The following is a 21,548-nucleotide window of genomic DNA, read 5'->3' as shown; positions in this document are numbered from 1 at the left end:
AGGAATAAGACGAGCAGTGTAGACTGTTTTAAGTTTGCACCTCTTCTGTCGTCTTACTGTAGTATTGAGTGTTTATTATTGTATTTTAATTTTTTTTTTTTTCTTAAATAAGGGTTGCTGTTTCAAAGATAGTGGCGTTGGATCCACATCCATGAAATTACCACCAAAATGCAATTATTTCATGCATTGTTAATCTTCGGTATTCCACATCAGTCAGTTTATTTATCGCTGATTAATCCTTTGTGTTGTTATTTTGTCTCTTATGAGTTGCTTTCCTCTGTGTGTTGTCTTTCAGAGGACTGAATGCTGAAATGTGACGCTGAGCGGATCGCCTTCTGTGCACGTCTGCGACAACACACGCGCATTGTCTGGTTTTGTTAGATTTTTGGGGACGCAACCTCTCAGAGGAGACAATGAGGTGCTACCTGCTGACTGCCATCTTTCTCCTGCCCATGGTGAGTGCAGCGCGCCTGTGTGTGTGTGCATGTGCACATTAGTATGTCGTGCATGTGTAACCTAAGGCAATGTGTGGTGGGAGGGGGCATTGGGTGCAGATCGTCAAATATAAAAATGTGTGTGTGTATATATATATATATATATATATATATATATATGAACATCAGCATCCGTTTGGGGTCTTTGTGCTGAGGATACTGTCGCTTGTTAGAACAATAACAGATGGCCCAGCTGATCGGATGCTGATGCATCTGCTTTGGCTCGTTTTTATTAAGAAAATGGAGAATAAAATTGTTGTTAAGGATATGTGGGAGGAATTCACTTCAATCAACTTCATGATGTTCATTGCTCCAATGAAGGACAGCAGCAGCTTCCTCTGGGAATCTGTGGCTGGTGTTTCTGTAGTGTCTTGTTCCATATATGTATGTTTTCTCGGACATACATGAGGTGTTGCACACGCTGCACTCTGACCTTCCTGCAGTTAATGCCACATATAAACATGTTGTGCTTATTGTGTGTCAGTGGTTGTGTTTGGGTCAAATGTGTGTTTTATTATCTGTGGAGGAGAGCTGCTGACTAATCAGATGTGGAAAAATAAAACCCCGAGGCCTGAAACATGGTTCTGGTTCCACACAACGGGTGGATTATCTGGACAGGCATCTGTTAGAGAGGAGGAGAGGAGAGGAAAAGGGAAGGGAGGTGGGAAAGAAGGCAAGGACAGAAGGAGAAAGGAGGAGAGGAAGGAAGTGGAGAGGAAAGAAGATTGAGGAGGTGGGGAGAGGAGGGAGGAGATGAGGGGAAACAAGTTGGAATAAGGGAGGAGGGGATGGGGCAGGAGAAGAAGAGGATGGAAATTACAGAAGAGTAATGAAGCAGAGATGATGGGAGGAAGGATGACAGGAGGTGACAAAAGAAAAAGAAAAGGATGGGAGGGTAGAGAGAGGATGAGAGAAGAGGAAAGGGAGCATGAGGGGAGGGCAGGAAAGAGATGAGAAGAAGGGACACAACTGGTGGATTATCTGGAGAGGCATCGGACAGCAGGTGGGAAAGAGAGTGGAGAAGAGGACAGAAGGGGAAAGGAGAAAAGAAAAGAGGAAAGAGTATGGAATAGGTGAGAGGAGATGAGGGGAGGAAGGATGAGAGGACTGGAGGGGAGAAGAAACAAAGAAAATGATGTCCCAGGTGAAAGGTGGAGTAGAATGGAGAAGAAGTTTGAGGAGTGATGGGAAAGAAGAGGAATGGAAGGGATAAGGAGAAGACAGAAGGGAGAGAAGAGGAAAGGATGGGAGAAGAGTGTGAATGGAGTAGAGAAGGAAAACAGAGTAAAGGATGCCAAGGAGAGGAGGAGAGGAAATGTGACAAAACATTTTCATTAGGGGTCGGAGGACAAAATAAAAATAAAACAAAAACATCAACCAAGTCAATTAAAAACAAATACAGGAGCGTCGCTTCCCAGACCTGTTGCATTTATTCCGAGCAGATATTATTCATCAGCGCCAAATTATTACTCATTTCTGAAAAGACAAGACCTGTTGCTTAGCAACGTGCACATTTGCTACAGGTTGGAAAGACGCATCCTCCCAATTTCTGTGTTGCTTTAAAAGTCTCTCATGCTTTGTTTTTTGTTGTTTTGGTTTATTTTCTTCACCAACTGTTTCTTAGTTGATAGGCCACGCCCATCTCCCCAATTCCACTTCAACATGCAGACATGATTCTCATTTTTCATCATTCCTCCTCTTCATATTTCGCTTCCCGGCTTCTTGTCATGCCACCAAATTGGCTTCAGACATTTAAAACTGTAGCTTTGTTAAAATGTTTTTTAGTGAATGCAGGTAAAAATCTATAGTTTGTAATCATTTCTGGGAATCGATCCCATGACCATCTTGCTGTGAGGCAACAGTGCTAACCACTAATCCACCATACTGTCCAGGATTTGGGAGCTGCATGAGCTAAATGTGTGCTTCTCTTATTAAAAACCGTTTTCTTCACGTCCACTTTGGAATCTTGTGCGTTTCACACTTTGTGCACCTGGTCATTTTACTTATTTGTCTACTTTTTACATCAAATTCCGACCGTCAGCCTAAATTTTTTCATGACACATTCTACCAGCTGCACGTTACAATTGCTGGATTCATGTTTTTTGTTTCATGACTTATGCCTGCATTCATCTGGAATAATAACCTATAAACATTAAAGCACAAAATAATAATAATAAAATCATTTTTGATATATGTTTTACTATTAAATATTGGTGGTGCTTTATTACCCAAGGCCATCAAATATGGCCATCGGGTATTGCAAACGCTTTTCATCTGTCTGTCCGTCTGTCTGTCTGTCTGTCTGTCTGTCTGTTCTCAACATATTTTCGGTCCTATTACTGCCAGACTCTTGAAATTCACAGGGAACATTCTTGGAACACAGACCTTGGACAAGTTCAAAGATGGCTAACCTTGATGTATTTTAAGAGGTTAAAAAGTCACATTCTGTTTTAATCTGATCCGTTTTGTTTTTGAGTGACGCGTGTGACAGCCAATCAAAGTAGAGCTGCACCGTGACAACAGTCACTGGTCTCTCCAAAACCGCTTTGTGTATTTATATACATGTTTGTCATATATTATGTAAAAGCTAGAAAGAAATCAACACATCTAAAACTGAAAACCTTGTTTTTCAAACCTAATAACACTTCTGAACTTATTTACAAGACAGTTCGCCGAGTTTAGCATCCAGGGTTTTCATGTATCCCATAATCCCTTGCACGCCAGAGAGTCACTGCAGTCAAAACAACATAGAGAATCCACATGATGACAATTGTAAATGAATATTATACTACAAAAATATATTTTTTTTATGCTTTTCATCACATTAATAAGAGACTGCTGCATGATACCCTGAAAACTTGCTAAAGAATTATAATGAATAATCCGTGTCTGCTACGTTTAATCTGTGTGGAATTTAATGAATGGAAACCGAATTTCAGACATATTATATATATTAGTCTGGAACAAAGAGGACAAACAGTGTTGTAAAGAATAATAATCAAGACGTTAAAGAGCAAACTTCACTTTCCCCAGAACAACATGATCAGGAAGCGAGCGTAGCTCACAGCAACTCCCATTGAAAATAACGGAGAGACAGCCTGTGATTCTCACATGTTTACATAAAACACATGCAATAACGTCTATAAACCCAGAGAATATATTCACAAGAGTTTTAGGCACAACATAAAAATTGTTTTATGTTGCGATGTTAATGGTGTTGTCCGTGTGCAGCGGTTAAAGTGCAGCCCGATCAGAGCGTCTCAGTGTTACTGAGATCTCGCAGCGCGGCGAACTCTCCGAGGTTTTGTGGGATTTGAAACCTGAAAAGGGCGGATGGTGACATCACTTACTGGTGCAGCTACTTGCTAACAACTTTGCTTTTGGTATATTATGTAAAAGCTAGCGAGAAATAAACATTTCTAAAACTGAAAACACTGTTTTTGTAACCTGATAATACCTCTGGACATTTTGCGGATGTTAGCTTGCACGCTAATATTCACTAACTCAAAGCTATTTTGGCTATTTTGGGGGTAATTTTTAGTTCAACTTTTTTTAAAAATGGTACCAGTTTGTTCCCCATGTCATGAGGATTCCGAATATATATAGTTTTTAGGACTATATTATAGTTTGGGAGTTTATCGCACATGGAACAACACTGTATGGTCTTATATAAATGGCTATTTGGGGGGTAATTTTCAGTTCAACTTTTTTAAAAAATGGTACCAGTTTGTTCCCCATGTCATGAGAATTCAAAATATATAGTTTTGGGGGCTACATATTATAGTTTGGGAGTTTATCCCAGACAGACAGATGTAGCCCTTTATGTATATAGAAAACAAATGCATCACAGCAGTGATCTATACCGATATTTCACATGAATCAAAGAGCATTTTGAAATTCTGTCCATGTGCAGAGCAATGACAGAGAATGGAAGTGAGTCCTGGGACATCTTCACAGCCAGCTGATGTCCTATGTTATCTGGCCAGCGAGGCCTGAGCTGATTCATTTTGGAGGGCAGCGACATAGTGATGAGTCAGCTGGTCACACACCTACCATTTCACAGTGTGCACAAAGTGAAGGTGTACTGTAGACATAGCTGTTGGCATAAGAGACGAGTTCACATACAAAGTCTGTCTTTATGGACAGAAACCAACAATACACCAGATAGTGTTTTTTCTTTCTTTTTTGGTTTGCACTTTTGTCAAAGTGCATTCTTGTCTCCATCTATTTGTTTGTTTGTATGTTTGTTTGCAGAATCACATAAAAATTAATTTGCTGGAGTGATGGCATATGAATTGAGGAAGAACCAATTAAATTTCATTGTGGATCTCGATCAAAGAGTGAGTGCTAATCCTACGATCACAGCAATCAAGATCAAAGTTCAGTGATCAAGTATAAAGATATGTTATTCAGGATCAGATTTAATAATCCGCTTCAAAGTTTAGTGAGAGGAATCAAAGATCAGTAATCTGGCTCAAAGTTCATACTTCAGAAAGGTCAGTGCTCACCAGCTAAGGTGAGTATCAGATAAAGTGCTGAGTGATCTGGATGAAAGTGCAATGATCAGGATCAAAGATATGTTATTATAGATCAGACCAAATGTCACCATTCATGATCAAAGTTCATTCTACAGATTTAAAGGGCAAGATCAAAGTTTATAACACAGGATCAAAGATCAGTAGTCAGGTTCAAAGCTCAGTGCTTATGAGAAAACATCAATATCCAATACAATTGTCAACATTCATGATGGTGGCATATGAGCCAAAGAAGAACTAAAGTCATTTAATTGTAGATCCAGATGAAGGAGCAGATGCTGACCTTTGATCCTGATTCTAGGAGCAGAGTTCAGTGAGCAAGAGCAAACGTGTTATAAAGAATTAAAAGTCAGCAATCAGATTCTAAATCAGCTTCAAAGTTTAGTGAGAAGAATCAAAGATGAGTGATCAGGATAAAATATCCTAATCAAAGGTGAGTAACCAGAGTAAATGTCAAGATTCAGTATCGAAGTTCATTAAAGAGTCAAAGGTCAAGATCAAATTTCAGAAATCAGGATCAAAGCTGAGAAATGAGAATTACAGATTTTAAAAAAAAATTATTGCATGGACTTTGAGAACTGATTTAGGGTCATTTTGGGGCACTGAATCCAAATCTGAGAACTTGTTCACGCCAGTTTCTTTACAGGAAGGGAGCATCAAGATGAGTTTGGTGGGGGGAGTCCATCTGCCTGATTAGGAGGAGATTGGGAGGACAGTTTTGGACAAAGGAGCAGGAGGTGTTCCAGGAACATGGTGCACTGCAGGGAGCAGCAATGGATATTGCTGCCATTCTTTACACTTGTCAAAAAAAAAAAAAATTCTTGCATGGACTTTGAGAACTGATTTGGGGTCATTTTGGGGTGCTGAATCTGAATTTGAGCTCAGATTTCCTCTATCACATCACATTTTTTTTTTTTTTTTTTTGCAATCTGCATGTTCCTTATTGATGTATTATGCAAAAGTTGGTCATTCACTCACGAGTTTGCCACCACTAATCATGCACAAAAGCAACTTCAAAAGCATAGTTTTTAAACCAGGTTTGTGAAATGTGAACAAGAGCCATAATATCGTTGATGGCACCGAAGAGGTGTGTGAGACTGCAGCTTTTGCTTCAATGCTTAATACGAGAAATATGTTTTCATATCTCAAAAACGTGATGTGATTTGCAAAAACTAACACCAGATTCGGATTCAGCGCACCCAAATTACTCAAAATCTGTTGGAAAAATTGTGCTGACCAGTGTAATCAAAATCAGTGAACTGGCTGATGGGTTAGTCTACTCAAACAGCCAGCCACTGTGTGGACAGCTTGATAAAGTGGACCCATGTGGTTCGAGCACTAACGTCTGGTGTTCATTGTGGATATGTCCAGGTGGCGTCAGAGTCGGAGCACTGCATCATTAAGCGAGAGCATGAGAAATGCATGGAGAAGATCGCCAAGCACGACCCCAGTGATGACCTTGAATTTGGTGAGTGCATGAGCATGTGGATGTGTGTGTGTGTGTGTAACCTTAATACAAACAGTTTTAATAGCTCTGCTATGACTCAGTTACTGTGTATCTCAAAAACGAATCTTTGCATCCCTTTCAAGGGCGCAATTTAGAACTAGAAATTGGGGAGACAAAGTGCGAGGCCCACAGGGCCGAAGGCCATAGGCTGGGGGTCTGGGGGCCGCTTTAGGCCCCGAGAAGCCAACGGTTTCTAGATAAGCTCAGATGCATTCTAAGCATCCAGAACAGTAATTTTAATGTTTTGAGAAGACCATAAAGTGGACACCATTTGACTTATGCAATTTGAACCGGTGGATATAAGTACTTTATTCTGAGAATAGCCAGCACTGATTTTATTAACATCCTGGTGTAAATAAGGTATCACCACATGTGTAGAACTCAAAAAGAATGATAGGTTGAGTTTTCATTAAAAAAAAATAAATAAATAAATAAAAAAAACTGCAATGTGGTAAAATGTATTCATAAATATGAAAGAACAGGCTCTTAATAATTATTAACTATCGCATACTGTATTTTTTTTCTCAAGATTTGTTTTTGCATAAGTTTGAAAAAACAACAAATCATAAGTTTAACTATAACTATATAACGATAACTATTTTTGGTTTCAAATCTTGGCTAATGCAGTCCCAGAAAATTCCGAATGTGACAAACAAGAAACAGGTGTTGTAAACAAGTCAATGCTGCTAAAAATACAAACTTGCAGAAACAAAATTACTATTCTGACATGGTTTTGCACATAAGACTGGCATAGCATGTTTCAAGCACACACATATATGTCAGAAGGTGGGGGGGCATACCATATTCTGTCCCCCCTGGTTGAAAAGGTGGGGGGGGGGACATGTCTCCCCATCCCCCACCAAATTGCAGCCATGATCCCTTTGTTTCTTCATAGTGAGCCATTTTCCATCGATCCAGTTTCTGTTTTTAAGTTAAACAAATAAAATTACATGATATCAAAAATATCACCTCTAAAAGCGTCAGATGATACAAACTTCTCACAAATGTCCTCCTGCGAAGTCAACTCAAAAAGTAAAAAACAGATTTTAAAGAAATTTGGTGAGCAGATACACAATGTTCTGGGAAATAAGTGATTCAGTTTGAGAGGTGAGCTGGAATATATTGTGGAACTCACATCCAGAACAATATTTGGGACATGGCAACATTTAACTCAAAAGGTTGTGAGGGAATGTCGATGAAATATGGTGAACAGATGGATAATGTCTTCAAAAATGAGGGACTTTATTTTGAATTTGATCTAAAACATATTTTGGATACAGCATCCAGAAGATGTTTAAAGCCATATGTGGTCTTGGCAGAGGTATGCGCTCTCTGATTGCCTTCTAGTTTGCCTGCAGGAAAATGTCCAGGGTGCCCTTTATAATCTAATTAAACTTGTTGTCTTAAACACAAAAATTTTTGGGATTTCTTTAACTGTTGGCTTTCAGAGAAGGTTGTTTTTTTGCACAACCGCGAGTCAGAGTGCAGTCTGCAGTCTGGGACTGTCGCTCTGTCACGTTACTTTTCTAACAGCAGGAGATCTGGCAACATTCGCTAATGAAAACCACAGAGCACAGCAAAGACAGTAATTACTTCCTGGATTCACAGATCAGCTTCATGGACAGGAACACGTCGGAAAACTGTGAAAGCAGCTCAGCGTGACTTCGCAGGCGAACATTTGGTTTGAGAAGTTTGTATCATCTGACACTTACATGAGCTGTGCAGCGGCATTTACAGTGTTATGTATCCTTTATCTACAAAGTTTGATCCTCATCTGATCCAGATTACAGATTTTGTGGCCATTTAAATTTAACATTGGAAACCCCATTTAACATATATTTTACATTATATCTTAATCAAACATGTCCCAAAAACTCTCATATTTGAAAGTGAGGTGCAGAATGGCACTCACTGTCACCTGACAAAGTTTGATCCGGATCTGATCTGGATTGTGGATTTTTGTGGACATTTGAATTTAACATTGAAAAGCCCATTTGGTGTATATTTTGCATTGTATCGCAATCAAAAGCGCCTCAATCACTCTCATTTGTAACAATGAGGTGAAACTGGCACTCTCAATGAACAGACTAAGTTTGATCCACATCTGATCCATATTGCGGATTTAGCAGATATTTCATTTTAGCATTGAAAAGCCTTTTTGATCCATATGTTTTGTTATACACTCAACAAAAATATAAACACAACACTTTTGGTTTTGCTCCCATTTTGTATGAGATGAACTCAAAGATCTAAAACTTTTTCCACATACACAATATTACCATTTCCCTCAAATATTGTTCACAAACCAGTCTAAATCTGTGATAGTGAGCACTTTTCCTTTGCTGAGATAATCCATCCCACCTCACAGGTGTGCCATATCAAGATGCTGATTAGACACCATGATTAGTGCACAGGTGTGCCTTAGACTGCCCACAATAAAAGGCCACTCTGAAAGGTGCAGTTTTGTTTTATTGGGGGGGATACCAGTCAGTATCTGGTGTGACCACCATTTGCCTCATGCAGTGCAACACATCTCCTTCGCATAGAGTTGATCAGGTTGTCAATTGTGGCCTGTGGAATGTTGGTCCACTCCTCTTCAATGGCTGTGCGAAGTTGCTGGATATTGGTAGGAACTGGTACACGCTGTCGTATACGCCGGTCTAGAGCATCCCAAACATGCTCAATGGGTGACATTTCCGGTGAGTATGCCGGCCATGCAAGAACTGGGACATTTTCAGCTTCCAAGAATTGTGTACAGATCCTTGCAACATGGGGCCGTGCATTATCCTGCTGCAACATGAGGTGATGTTCTTGGATGTATGGCACAACAATGGGCCTCAGGAGCTCGTCACGGTATCTCTGTGCATTCAAAATTTCATCAATAAAATGCACCTGTGTTCTTCGTCCATAACAGACGCCTGCCCATACCATAACCCCACCGCCACCATGGGCCACTCGATCCACAACATTGACATCAGAAAACCGCTCACCCACACGATGCCACACATGCTGTCTGCCATCTGCCCTGGACAATGTGAACCGGGATTCATCCGTGAAGAGAACACCTCTCCAACGTGCCAAACGCCACTCAAATCGGTTACGACGACGAACTGGAGTCAGGTCGAGACCCCGATGAGGACGATGAGCATGCAGATGAGCTTCCCTGAGACGGTTTCTGACAGTTTGTGCAGAAATTCTTTGGTTATGCAAACCGATTGTTTCAGCAGCTGTCCGAGTGGCTGGTCTCAGACGATCTTGGAGGTGAACATGCTGGATGTGGAGGTCCTGGGCTGGTGTGGTTACACGTGGTCTGCGGTTGTGAGGCTGGTTGGATGTACTGCCAAATTCTCTGAAACGCCTTTGGAGACGACTTATGGTAGAGAAATGAACATTCAATACACAAGCAACAGCTCTGGTTGACATTCCTGCTGTCAGCATGCCAATTGCACGCTCCCTCAAATCTTGCGACATCTGTGGCATTGTGCTGTGTGATAAAACTGCACCTTTCAGAGTGGCCTTTTATTGTGGGCAGTCTAAGGCACACCTGTGCACTAATCATGGTGTCTAATCAGCATCTTGATATGGCACACCTGTGAGGTGAGATGGATTATCTCAGCAAAGGAGAAGTGCTCACTATCACAGATTTAGACTGGTTTGCGAACAATATTTGAGGGAAATGGTGATATTGTGTATGTGGAAAAAGTTTTAGATCTTTGAGTTCATCTCATACAAAATGGGAGCAAAACCAAAAGTGTTGCATTTATATTTTTGTTGAGTGTATTTAAGCTTATGAAAAACCACTTATAACAGGACTTTGACCTTGAAAATTTTTTCCAAGGTAAAAAATTTGTGGAATTGAAAACTGGTGAGTGCGGTGCTCTAGTTTAAATTAAATTATCACATGTTCCAGAGTATATAGGTAGCACTGGAGTATACGTCACACCATTTTTTTTTTCTGTATTATCATCTGATTAATTTGGGATTTTTGTGCATTATTGAAGGGTCCTTCTTATTGTTGACATTTATTATTAGTTTATTTTGTTTAGTGCTTTGATTCCTGGGAAAGCCTGATATAAATAGTCATTGTCGTTACAGTGCATCCAGAATGCATTCACAGCGCTCCACTTTTTCCACATTTTGTTATGTTATAGCATTATTCCAAAATGGATTAAATTCATTTTTCCTGAAAATTCTGCACACAATACCCCATAATGACAACGTGGAAAAAGTTGTTTTTTTTGTTTGTTTGTTTTTTTTGCAAATTTATTTAAAAAAGCCTAAGAAATCACTTGTACATAAGTATTCACAGCCTTTGCCATGAACCTCAAAACTGATCTCAGGTGCATCCTGTTTCCACTGATCATCCTTGAGATGTTTCTACAGTTTAATTCATTTTGGCTCAAGTGCCCACCAGGTAAATTCATACCTTTGTGTGAGTACTGTACTGTAATGTGTGTCTGATGTCCAGTGATGCAGAAAGAACACTTTATTTACTTGGTTACCTGCAAACCTCAGAGAGGCTCGATTGCCTCAGATTTGCCCTTTAAAAGGTAATTGGTTTTGTGTCCACCTCACCAGACACAACCAAAACAGATTAAAGAGCCGCGTCTGCATGTGTATGTTCACTTGTACTACATTTGTGCACACACAGGGAAGAAAAGTCATCAAGGTGCACCCATGAGGACACATTGAACACGTGTGCAAAAAAAAACATGCACATCATGTACAATCAGGTTTGTTGTGCAGCACTTGAGCTTTAGCAAACCATCTGTTTTCCCAGATTAAAATATCAATTTGCATCCCATCAAACCACAGCAATTAAATGTGTAGTCCCTTTTGGCTTTCCACAGAATTTATTTCATTTTGAAGTTTATAATTATTATTATTTTTATTTTGGTTTAAAATTTCTTTCTGGCATAAAACATGTGCCAAATCAACATGCAGCGCTACCTTGGATCTGCTGTGGCGAACCCAAGTGAAAATGAGGGAACTTACTTTTAGAGGAAGCACCATAGACCATATACTCTGACAAACCATGTAAAAATGTTGTAACTATAACTAAAGTTAACACTGTTGACTGACGTAGCAGACCTGCGTGAGCGTCCTTTCCTGTCCAGTAAATATTCAATTAAATTTTTTTCTCAAATATGTCCAGAATTTAGCAGGAGTTCCTCCCAACAGGATCTCTGGCGTATGTTTATTAGCTCTGACGGTCACTAGCTTTCTCTTTCAGCTCTACATGCTCCATGATGCTAATGCTAGCACACGTATGTAGTATAACAGCAACACCTGTACATATACAAACAATACTCAGATGTGATCAATCAAGGATATTTAAAATAAGTGCAATACATTTTACTAACATAGTTTCCCAGCATGCTATTTGAGGGTTAACCCCCCCCCAACATGTCCTCTGTAATATCACCACAGGTACCATATGGGTATATATTTTAATCGATGTGTGTAAAAACATCCTCCACATTGTTTCTTGGCACTGTGAATTCTAGTCATATTGGCAACAAAAGATTGTGAGTCTTTTATTCGAATACCAAGGAACAGAATTATAATAGTATCAATGAAAATCCTTTTTATAACTGAAATGGCAAAAAATGGATGAAATATTTAACAGAGCGGGCCACGGCCTCAACTTTATCTAAAGTCTGGGTTTTTGAGTGAAGCTTAGGACTAGTAGCCGATGATCACCTTAGTATTTCTTTTGTTTTTCTTGTTGCTAAATGCTGATAAATTATACTGTACTTGTCTTTCTGCCACCTGATTCTGTTTTTTTTTTTTTCTCTCTCTGTTTGAGGTTCGGCTCCATCCAGAGATGGGAGTGGGTGTTGTCTTGTGCAGGTCCCCTGTCTTGTGCACCAACATGGACTCCCAAAATCTCCCAAAATTTCCTGGATTGCCAATTGTGTTGGTAGCATGGCCCAAGCAGAGGGTCACCCCTTTGAGTCTGGTCTGCTTGAGATTTCTTCCTCAAATCATCAGCAGGAGTTTTTCCTTACCATTGTCACCTGTGTGCTTGCTCTAGGGTTAGTAAGGTTAGACCTTACTTGTGTGAAGCGCCTTGAGGCAACTTTGTGATTTGGCGCTATATGAATGAAAATAAATTGAAATTAATAACACTGCGCCATTTTATCAACAATATTTTACACGTCTTTACAAATTGTTACCTTGGGGCATGATGTTTTGTTAGAAGCTCCCTCAGAACTAACTAAAGCTGATTGAACAGGCTGCATTAAATTAACATATAATCATTTTTAAAACCCACCTATTTAATAGTGCTGAACCCACCAGGCTACAAAAAAAAGACAAGCAATTGATCATTGTTGCCAGAAACAGCAGTTCGGTGAATTACTGCTGATTATAACAGGAGGGTTTGGACTCTTGTGGTCGAGAATTTAATGAGGTTAAAGGTGCATGTGTATGTGGACTACAGAGTGCACATTTTGTCACATATTTGTTCAGTAGCAACATAAATATTAATGTGTGCGCTGCACACCTGTCAGCGTGATCTTCAAAGGCTGAGTTGGCGTAGTCCCTCATTTCCTTTAAACAGACGTTGCAGTGCAGTGGGACCAAGATCATAAATGCTTTACAATTTTTTCATTTGACCCCACTCTCATCAGAATTGCTCAATATTCAGCGTGGCTTTTCCTGTACTGCACAGCACATTCATAAAAATAAAATAAAATACACTAATGGCACTATGGGGCAATTTGGCTGTTGAATAATATGTACATAAAAATCACAACTTTAGAAATAGTTTCATTGAGAAATTTTAATCTGGCTTTTGTTTTTGTTTTTAGACAAATTATTTCAGTTGTTATTAAGACTGTCCATTAAAATAAGTAAGTAAAAAATATATATTTCTGTAACGCCTTTCATACTCACAAATTGCTGCACCATAAAATATAAAACTATTATAACGTACTTCATGCAACAAAATGCCATGACAAACAGTAAAACATACACAAAAAGCATACAGAATGATGAAAAACGTATTGCCCTTTTGGGTGAGTACCTGCTGTTAGTACCCACCCATTTGTACTGCCAGGCGCGCGTGTTTCTTCAGCCAGTAGGTGTGGATCATATCTGGCCATGGTGTTTTCCAGCTCTTGATTGGCTGAGATCAGATGATAGAGTTCATAGAGTCTGGGAGTGAAACAGGGCGAGTTAGAAAACATGCAGGGCAGGTGCTCTCTAGGAACAGGGCTGGTGACCCCTGGTCTACAGGAACATCTGTGGCACATTAGAAGTCCCCACATCCCGATGGGAGACGCCACCAAAGGTGGTTGAGAAGGACCGTGCTAAGGTCCTGTAGGATTTCAAATTCCAGACAGACAAACAGCTGCTGACCAACCAACCAGACATAGTGGTGGCTGACAACGGAAAGAAGAATGTGATGAATGTGTGCAATCCCAACTGACAGCAACATCAGAAAGGAGCATGAGAAAATAGAGCTAGTGCCAAGAGCTGAAGGAGCAACTGAAGCAGATGTGGGAGGTAAAGTCCAAAGTGGTCCCAGTGGTAATAGGAGCACTAGGAGCTGGAACCACCAAATTGAAAGAGTGGCTCCAGCAGATTACAGGCACAACATCAGAGATCTCTGTCCAGAAGAGTGCAGTCCTAGGAACAGCTAAAATACTGCACTGAACCCTCAAACTCCCAAGACTCTGGTAGAGGACCCGAACACATATGGGGAGGGTGGTATGTGGTATCATTTACTACCCAAATAATGAACACAAGTGCCTTTAAATGGTTTGCAGAGGCAGAGCTAATTTAAAGTATGGATCAGGATTTATTAAACTGGGGTCAGGAATTCAATTTCAATTTATTTCATTTATATAGCGCCAAATCACAACAAAGGTGCCTCAAGGCGCTTCACACAAGTAAGGTCTAATCTTACCAACCCCAAGAGCAAGCACACAGGTGACAGTGGTAAGGAAAACTCCCTCTGATGATTTGAGGAAGAAACCTCAAGCAGACCAGACTCAAAGGGGTGACCCTCTGCTTGGGCCATGCTACCATCTGTTTTATGAAATTTTCTGGGATATTTTGTAAATATTACTTTGCTCAATAGCAAATAATGTGTATACCTTAATACTGTAGAGCACAAACCACCATGACCATGAGCTCCAGTCACATCTTGGTCTATTTAAAGTATTATAGTCAGTTTCAAAAATGTAGCGGCTAATATGCATATGTCATGGACATGAACAAGCGACGCTCTTCCGCATCTCACCATGTCATTTAGGTCCTTCAGACTTTTTTTCAGTAAATGCTTCTGGGGAGCATTAGCATGGCTAAAAACATTCAACTTCTGGGGGTGCTTTGCCCCCCAGATCCCCCAAACTATGCCCCTCTTAACCCCCCACCATTTTTAAGCATTTTTCTTTATTTGCCTATCACATGCCTGGAAAGTCCTCTCCATCTGATTTAGGTCCTTCAGACTTTATTTTCATTAAATGCTTCTGGGGAGCATTAGCATGGATAAAAACATTCATGCAATTTACACACTACTGACTGAGCTTGTATGCACTCAAGGTGTGTGCTGCCTCTCACTTTAGCATTCCCAGATTCAATGTCAATTCAGAATTTAGCATTTCCTGTTTCAGTGTCAACGATGCACTGAATTCTCGTGAGATCTCCGCTTTCTCTTTTTTTTAATTTTCTTTTCCTTTTTTAATTAAGAGAAACAAAAAGTTACACAAAAACCTTACAGGGGATAAACATACCAGCACAAAAACAACATAATGAAAAACAGGTTAATATCCTCTGCTGTCGCTCCAGGAATTGTTCAACATTTGACATTTCCTGTTTTACTGTGGGCTCAAGATTTGGCACTTCCTGTTTCAGTGTCAACTTACCACTGAATTCCCACGAGATCTCCTCTATTGTGAATCCATAAAGTGTTGATCCAGGAAGTGTTCAATATTTGACATTTCCTGTTTTATTGTGGACTCAAAATTTGGCATTTCCTTTTGGGGACTCTCTGTGCCATGAGCAAGCTCGCGCCACTAGTGCTTCACTACACTTGTATAAACTTGGCAGGTAAGATGGGCCTATAGAGGAAAGAATTGATTTGACTTTCATTAAGATCAAAGTCAGGGGTCAAGATCAAATTTTCTGCCCTTTGCAACTATATAGGAAAATGGTTAATTTGATGGAAATGAGTTCAGATATTTTATTATCCTGTGTGTCAGCAAAGTGGCGAGCAGGATGTTTTTTTCCACTGGCGTGTGTGCATGTACACAAAATAAATTAACAACAGGAATATTAGTTGGATAGACATCTAGATTTGATTTGATTTTGGAGTAGTTTGGTCAAAGGTCAAGGAAAACATGGTGTGAAAAACTTTTTGTAAAACCTCTTTTGTATATCGCAACCATCAAGAAGCCATGATGGATTATCTGAAGCATATATTGATTAATAAAATAATTGTTATTGATCGGTATGAATGAAGTCACGCAGAAGTCATTTATATTTTGGTGTGTAAAGTGTCCAGGATATGCATCAACCCTCTGATATATTTTAATGTCCATATAACTTTTTTCTGGATGCCTGAGCCTTTGAAATGTGGTTGTGGCGTTACTGTGCTTTCTAAACACACGAACTAGACAGCGTACATCAACTTTGCTCCTGGGGCTCAAAATCAAACGTCAAAGTGTCTTTATTAGTCTCCCTAGGGAGAAATTTGTCTTGGGCAGAAAACACATCCAACATATCCAGTACGTAACACCCATGCATCAAAACAATTACATAATACATCAAAATTAAAATGCAAATGCATAACAAAATCTTGCCAGCATCTTAATGCAAATTCAGCAACACATGACCTTTGACTATCTTTCCTGTCCACTCTGAGCCATCTGTTCATTTATGAGCTTCACTGACAGTGGAATAAATGAGTGTTTCTATCAGCTATATTTACAAAGAGGAACTCTGAGTTACGTCTAATATATTCAGAGTGCAGTACGTGAGATGCATCCGATAAAATATTGTCTGCAAGTCTGAGGATTGCTTGTTTAAACAAATCTTGGGGAGTTACAGGTACCACCACACCAATGATTTTGCCAGCTATTTTTGTCAGATTTAGTATTTGAGATTTTGATTTAACCCATAATACCACCCAGTATACCCCATCAATGGGATATTTCACTTTTTCTCTGAGATACTGACAAGCCAAAATGAGGCGGGTGGTTAAATTGCCAAACCAACTTGTAATACCGTAGCACAGACTGAATAGTTGCTCTGTGGAAAATCAACATAATATTCCTATATACACCAAACAGTCAGATTCAAGGGAGAAAGTGCATGCGCTGGTGGATTCGGGCACAAACTCTTGCCACTTGCGTGTGCCAGCTTAAGTTGTTATCAATGTAAACCCCCAGATATTTGTGTGAATCCACCTGCTCAGTGTTAATGACGACCAAACTACGGTCCCCAATAGACTACCTGCCCTGCATGTTTTCCACGAACATCTACTGCAACCACAGTTGACTAGTCAAGTCTTGTGTGTCATATCTCTCAGCTGGCTGAGACGCCTGACTTTGTTAATTAGCAGTGGGTGGAGGTGAAAGAGTTGGGAAAACTAACAGTGCAGGTAATTGCCAGGAGCAGGATTATGATCCCTGATGTAGATATTTGAGCAAGTTTTTTTGTTTTTTTTTACCCTTAGAGCCCTAATGACTCTTCTCTTGTGTCCTAGACATCTTTTAATCAGATTTCTATTAATAGATCATATCTTTCCACAATGGTGTAGATACATGTATCATATTTAGAAAGCTGAGATTGTTCTGAACATTTTGATATGCAACACATTGGCGTTATACTAAAAGAAAGTACTTTAAAGTGGAGTTTCTTAAGGTATAGAATCATTGAGAAAATACCCTTAGCACTCTAAAGGTTTTGTATGAAAGTAGGGCTTGGGACCAAACTTGAGTGTGCTTTAGAGCTTCTTTAATGTGCCCATGTATGTTTCTGGTGTCCCACCCCCTCAGCATGCCCATGGATGTGGGACAACCTGACCTGCTGGCAGGCTGCTAAGGATGGTGAGGTCGTGGTGGTTAACTGTCCAGAGCTTTTCCATGACTTTATGGGCCCTGATGACGGTGAGGACACTTATTCAACTGGTTGCTTGTCTCATCTGAATTTTGTAAATAACTATCATAGTGTTTCAACTTTGCACACTTTAATTCTGGCACATTTCTCGCTTGCAGAAATGGGGAAGGTGAGCCGTAACTGCACAGAGGACGGCTGGTCTGAACCTTTCCCTCATTATGTGGACGTCTGCTTTTTCTACAACACCACAAACCCTGTATGTCCTTATTTTCACCAAAATAAAGCACTTTACTCAGAGGCTTACATTATTGCAATTTGAACTCATGCCATGTCTTTAATATTAGGATACATACTATGCATCAGTCAAAGCGCTGTACACGGTCGGCTACAGCACATCGCTGGTGTCTCTGACTACAGCCATGGTCATTCTTTGCAGGTTCAGGTGAGCTTCTGCATGTGGAAGTCAAACTTTCCATTTCATTCCGCCACAGCACAGAAATAAAGCATAATTTATTAATAGCCCAAAAGACAAAAAATGACAACGTGTGGGTTTTTTGTTTGTTTGTTTGTTTTGTATCCTTTTGGGGGGATAGCGTTGTTTTTTTTTTATTTGTTTTTGTATGAATGACCTTTCTGTCTTTTCCAGGAAACTCCACTGCACCAGGAATTTCATTCACATGAATCTGTTTGTGTCCTTCATCTTGAGAGCCATCTCGGTTTTCATTAAGGACGGTGTGCTGTACGCTCAAGAAGACAGCGACCATTGCTTTGTGCACACGGTCAGTTCAACATACACCTCACACGTGATTGTTCAGAGACCCCGGTGCACACTTTGTTATATGCATTAAAATTTAATCTGCAAACAAGAACAATCCGAGATTTCTGACGTCCGCCAAGGGTTGACAAGGACTCACAATAAAAGCTTATGTGATTCATATTGTGAACCGGACTTTACCAGGATCCAGATTCCACAACACAATGTAATAATTGCATACTGAACCAGAATGCTCTTACTGATCAAGATGTTGCAATCTGATATTTAATTCACAAGCTGGAACATAGTAGTGACTTCATGATCTTTGGTTTTACATTGTGATGTCATATCCGTGAAGTAGTTCTGACATAATCCTTAACAGAGTGAAATCCTGATCCAGGATAAAGATACAGATCCAGATCACCTCCAAAATTTAATAGAGTCTTCCAAGGCCTAACACCAATGTGTGGTGAAAATTTGGTGAAAATCTGTTAAGTAGTTTTGACGTAATTATCAAAAAAGCGTGCAAATTGAAATCCAGATCCAGATCACTTCCAAACTCCAGTGGAGTCTTCCATGGCCTAATATCTATCTGTCGTGCAAATATGATGAAAATCTGTGAAGTAGTTTTGATGTAATAATTAAAAATCTATATAAAGCGCCTTAGGGCAACTGTTTGTTGTGATTTGGCGCTATATAAATAAAATCGATTGATTGATTGATTGATAAAGTGAAATCTTGATCCAGAATCTGGGTCCAGATTACCTCCAAAATTTAATGGAGTCTTCCATGGCCTAATATCTAACTTTCTAAACTTTCATCAAAATCCGTACAGTAAATTTTGATGTAATCCTGCTAACAGACAAATCAATCAATCAATCAATTTTTTTATATAGCGCCAAATCACAACAAACAGTTGCCCCAAGGCGCTTTATATTGTAAGGCAAGGCCATACAATAATCATGTAAAACCCCAACGGTCAAAACGACCCCCTGTGAGCAAGCACTTGACTACAGTGGGAAGGAAAAACTCCCTTTTAACAGGAAGAAACCTCCAGCAGAACCAGGCTCAGGGAGGGGCAGTCTTCTGCTGGGACTGGTTGGGGCTGAGGGAGAGAACCAGGAAAAAGACATGCTGTGGAGGGGAGCAGAGATCGATCACTAATGATTAAATGCAGAGTGGTGCATACAGAGCAAAAAGAGAAAGAAACAGTGCATCATGGGAACCCCCCAGCAGTCTACGTCTACAGCAGCATAACTAAGGGATGGTTCAGGGTCACCTGATCCAGCCCTAACTATAAGCTTTAGCAAAAAGGAAAGTTTTAAGCCTAATCTTAAAAGTAGAGAGGGTGTCTGTCTCCCTGATCTGAATTGGGAGCTGGTTCCACAGGAGAGGAGCCTGAAAGCTGAAGGCTCTGCCTCCCATTCTACTCTTACAAACCCTAGGAACTACAAGTAAGCCTGCAGTCTGAGAGTGAAGCGCTCTATTGGGGTGATATGGTACTACGACGTCCCTAAGATAAGATGGGACCTGATTATTCAAAACCTTATAAGTAAGAAGAAGAATTTTAAATTCTATTCTAGAATTAACAGGAAGCCAATGAAGAGAGGCCAATATGGGTGAGATATGCTCTCTCCTTCTAGTCCCCGTCAGTACTCTAGCTGCAGCATTTTGAATTAACTGAAGGCTTTTCAGGGAACTTTTAGGACAACCTGATAATAATGAATTACAATAGTCCAGCCTAGAGGAAATAAATGCATGAATTAGTTTTTCAGCATCACTCTGAGACAAGACCTTTCTGATTTTAGAGATATTGTGTAAATGCAAAAAAGCAGTCCTACATATTTGTTTAATATGCGCTTTGAAAGACATATCCTGATCAAAAATGACTCCAAGATTTCTCACAGTATTACTAGAGGTCAGGGTAATGCCATCCAGAGTAAGGATCTGGTTAGACACCATGTTTCTAAGATTTGTGGGGCCAAGTACAATAACTTCAGTTTTATCTGAGTTTAAAAGCAGGAAATTAGAGGTCATCCATGTCTTTATGTCTGTAAGACAATCCTGCAGTTTAGCTAATTGGTGTGTGTCCTCTGGCTTCATGGATAGATAAAGCTGGGTATCATCTGCGTAACAATGAAAATTTAAGCAATACCGTCTAATAATACTGCCTAAGGGAAGCATGTATAAAGTGAATAAAATTGGTCCTAGCACAGAACCTTGTGGAACTCCATAATTAACTTTAGTCTGTGAAGAAGATTCCCCATTTACATGAACAAATTGTAATCTATTAGACAAATATGATTCAAACCACCGCAGCGCAGTGCCTTTAATACCTATGGCATGCTCTAATCTCTGTAATAAAATTTTATGGTCAACAGTATCAAAAGCAGCACTGAGGTCTAACAGAACAAGCACAGAGATGAGTCCACTGTCCGAGGCCATAAGAAGATCATTTGTAACCTTCACTAATGCTGTTTCTGTACTATGATGAATTCTAAAACCTGACTGAAACTCTTCAAATAGACCATTCCTCTGCAGATGATCAGTTAGCTGTTTTACAACTACCCTTTCAAGAATTTTTGAGAGAAAAGGAAGGTTGGAGATTGGCCTATAATTAGCTAAGATAGCTGGGTCAAGTGATGGCTTTTTAAGTAATGGTTTAATTACTGCCACCTTAAAAGCCTGTGGTACATAGCCAACTAACAAAGATAGATTGATCATATTTAAGATTGAAGCATTAAATAATGGTAGGGCTTCCTTGAGCAGCCTGGTAGGAATGGGGTCTAATAAACATGTTGATGGTTTGGATAAAGTAACTAATGAAAATAACTCAGACAGAACAATCGGAGAGAAAGAGTCTAACCAAATACCGGCATCACTGAAAGCAGCCAAAGATAACGATACGTCTTTGGGATGGTTATGAGTAATTTTTTCTCTAATAGTTAAAATTTTGTTAGCAAAGAAAGTCATGAAGTCATTACTAGTTAAAGTTAATGGAATACTCAGCTCAATAGAGCTCTGACTCTTTGTCAGCCTGGCTACAGTGCTGAAAAGAAACCTGGGGTTGTTCTTATTTTCTTCAATTAGTGATGAGTAGAAAGATGTCCTAGCTTTACGGAGGGCTTTTTTATAGAGCAACAGACTCTTTTTCCAGGCTAAGTGAAGATCTTCTAAATTATAAATAA

At 39.7% G+C, this 21,548-nt stretch overlaps 1 protein-coding gene across 4 annotated transcripts in view; it reads left to right on the top strand.

Moving 5' to 3' along the window:
* Positions 1-272: 272 nt before the first annotated feature.
* The window catches only part of LOC117522174 (pituitary adenylate cyclase-activating polypeptide type I receptor-like), a 40,970-nt gene continuing 19,694 nt past the window's right edge, over positions 273-21,548 (top strand). For 3 of the 4 annotated variants that reach the window (XM_034183569.1, XM_034183568.1, XM_034183567.1), the window contains exons 1-6: positions 274-455; positions 6,401-6,497; positions 17,546-17,656; positions 17,765-17,862; positions 17,951-18,048; positions 18,253-18,385. In XM_034183569.1, the coding sequence (XP_034039460.1) occupies positions 414-455; positions 6,401-6,497; positions 17,546-17,656; positions 17,765-17,862; positions 17,951-18,048; positions 18,253-18,385 (579 nt within the window). In that variant the 5' untranslated portion in view covers positions 274-413. Of the gene's footprint in view, positions 456-6,400; positions 6,498-17,545; positions 17,657-17,764; positions 17,863-17,950; positions 18,049-18,252; positions 18,386-21,548 lie in introns of all 4 variants that reach the window. The other variant, XM_034183566.1, reaches the window with a different exon arrangement.

This window comes from Thalassophryne amazonica, chromosome 12 (assembly GCF_902500255.1).
Source record: "Thalassophryne amazonica chromosome 12, fThaAma1.1, whole genome shotgun sequence".
Classification (NCBI taxonomy): Eukaryota; Metazoa; Chordata; class Actinopteri; order Batrachoidiformes; family Batrachoididae; genus Thalassophryne; species Thalassophryne amazonica.
The sequence above is the reverse complement of the archived record's forward strand: the minus strand, read 5'-3'. Positions and strand labels throughout refer to the sequence as shown.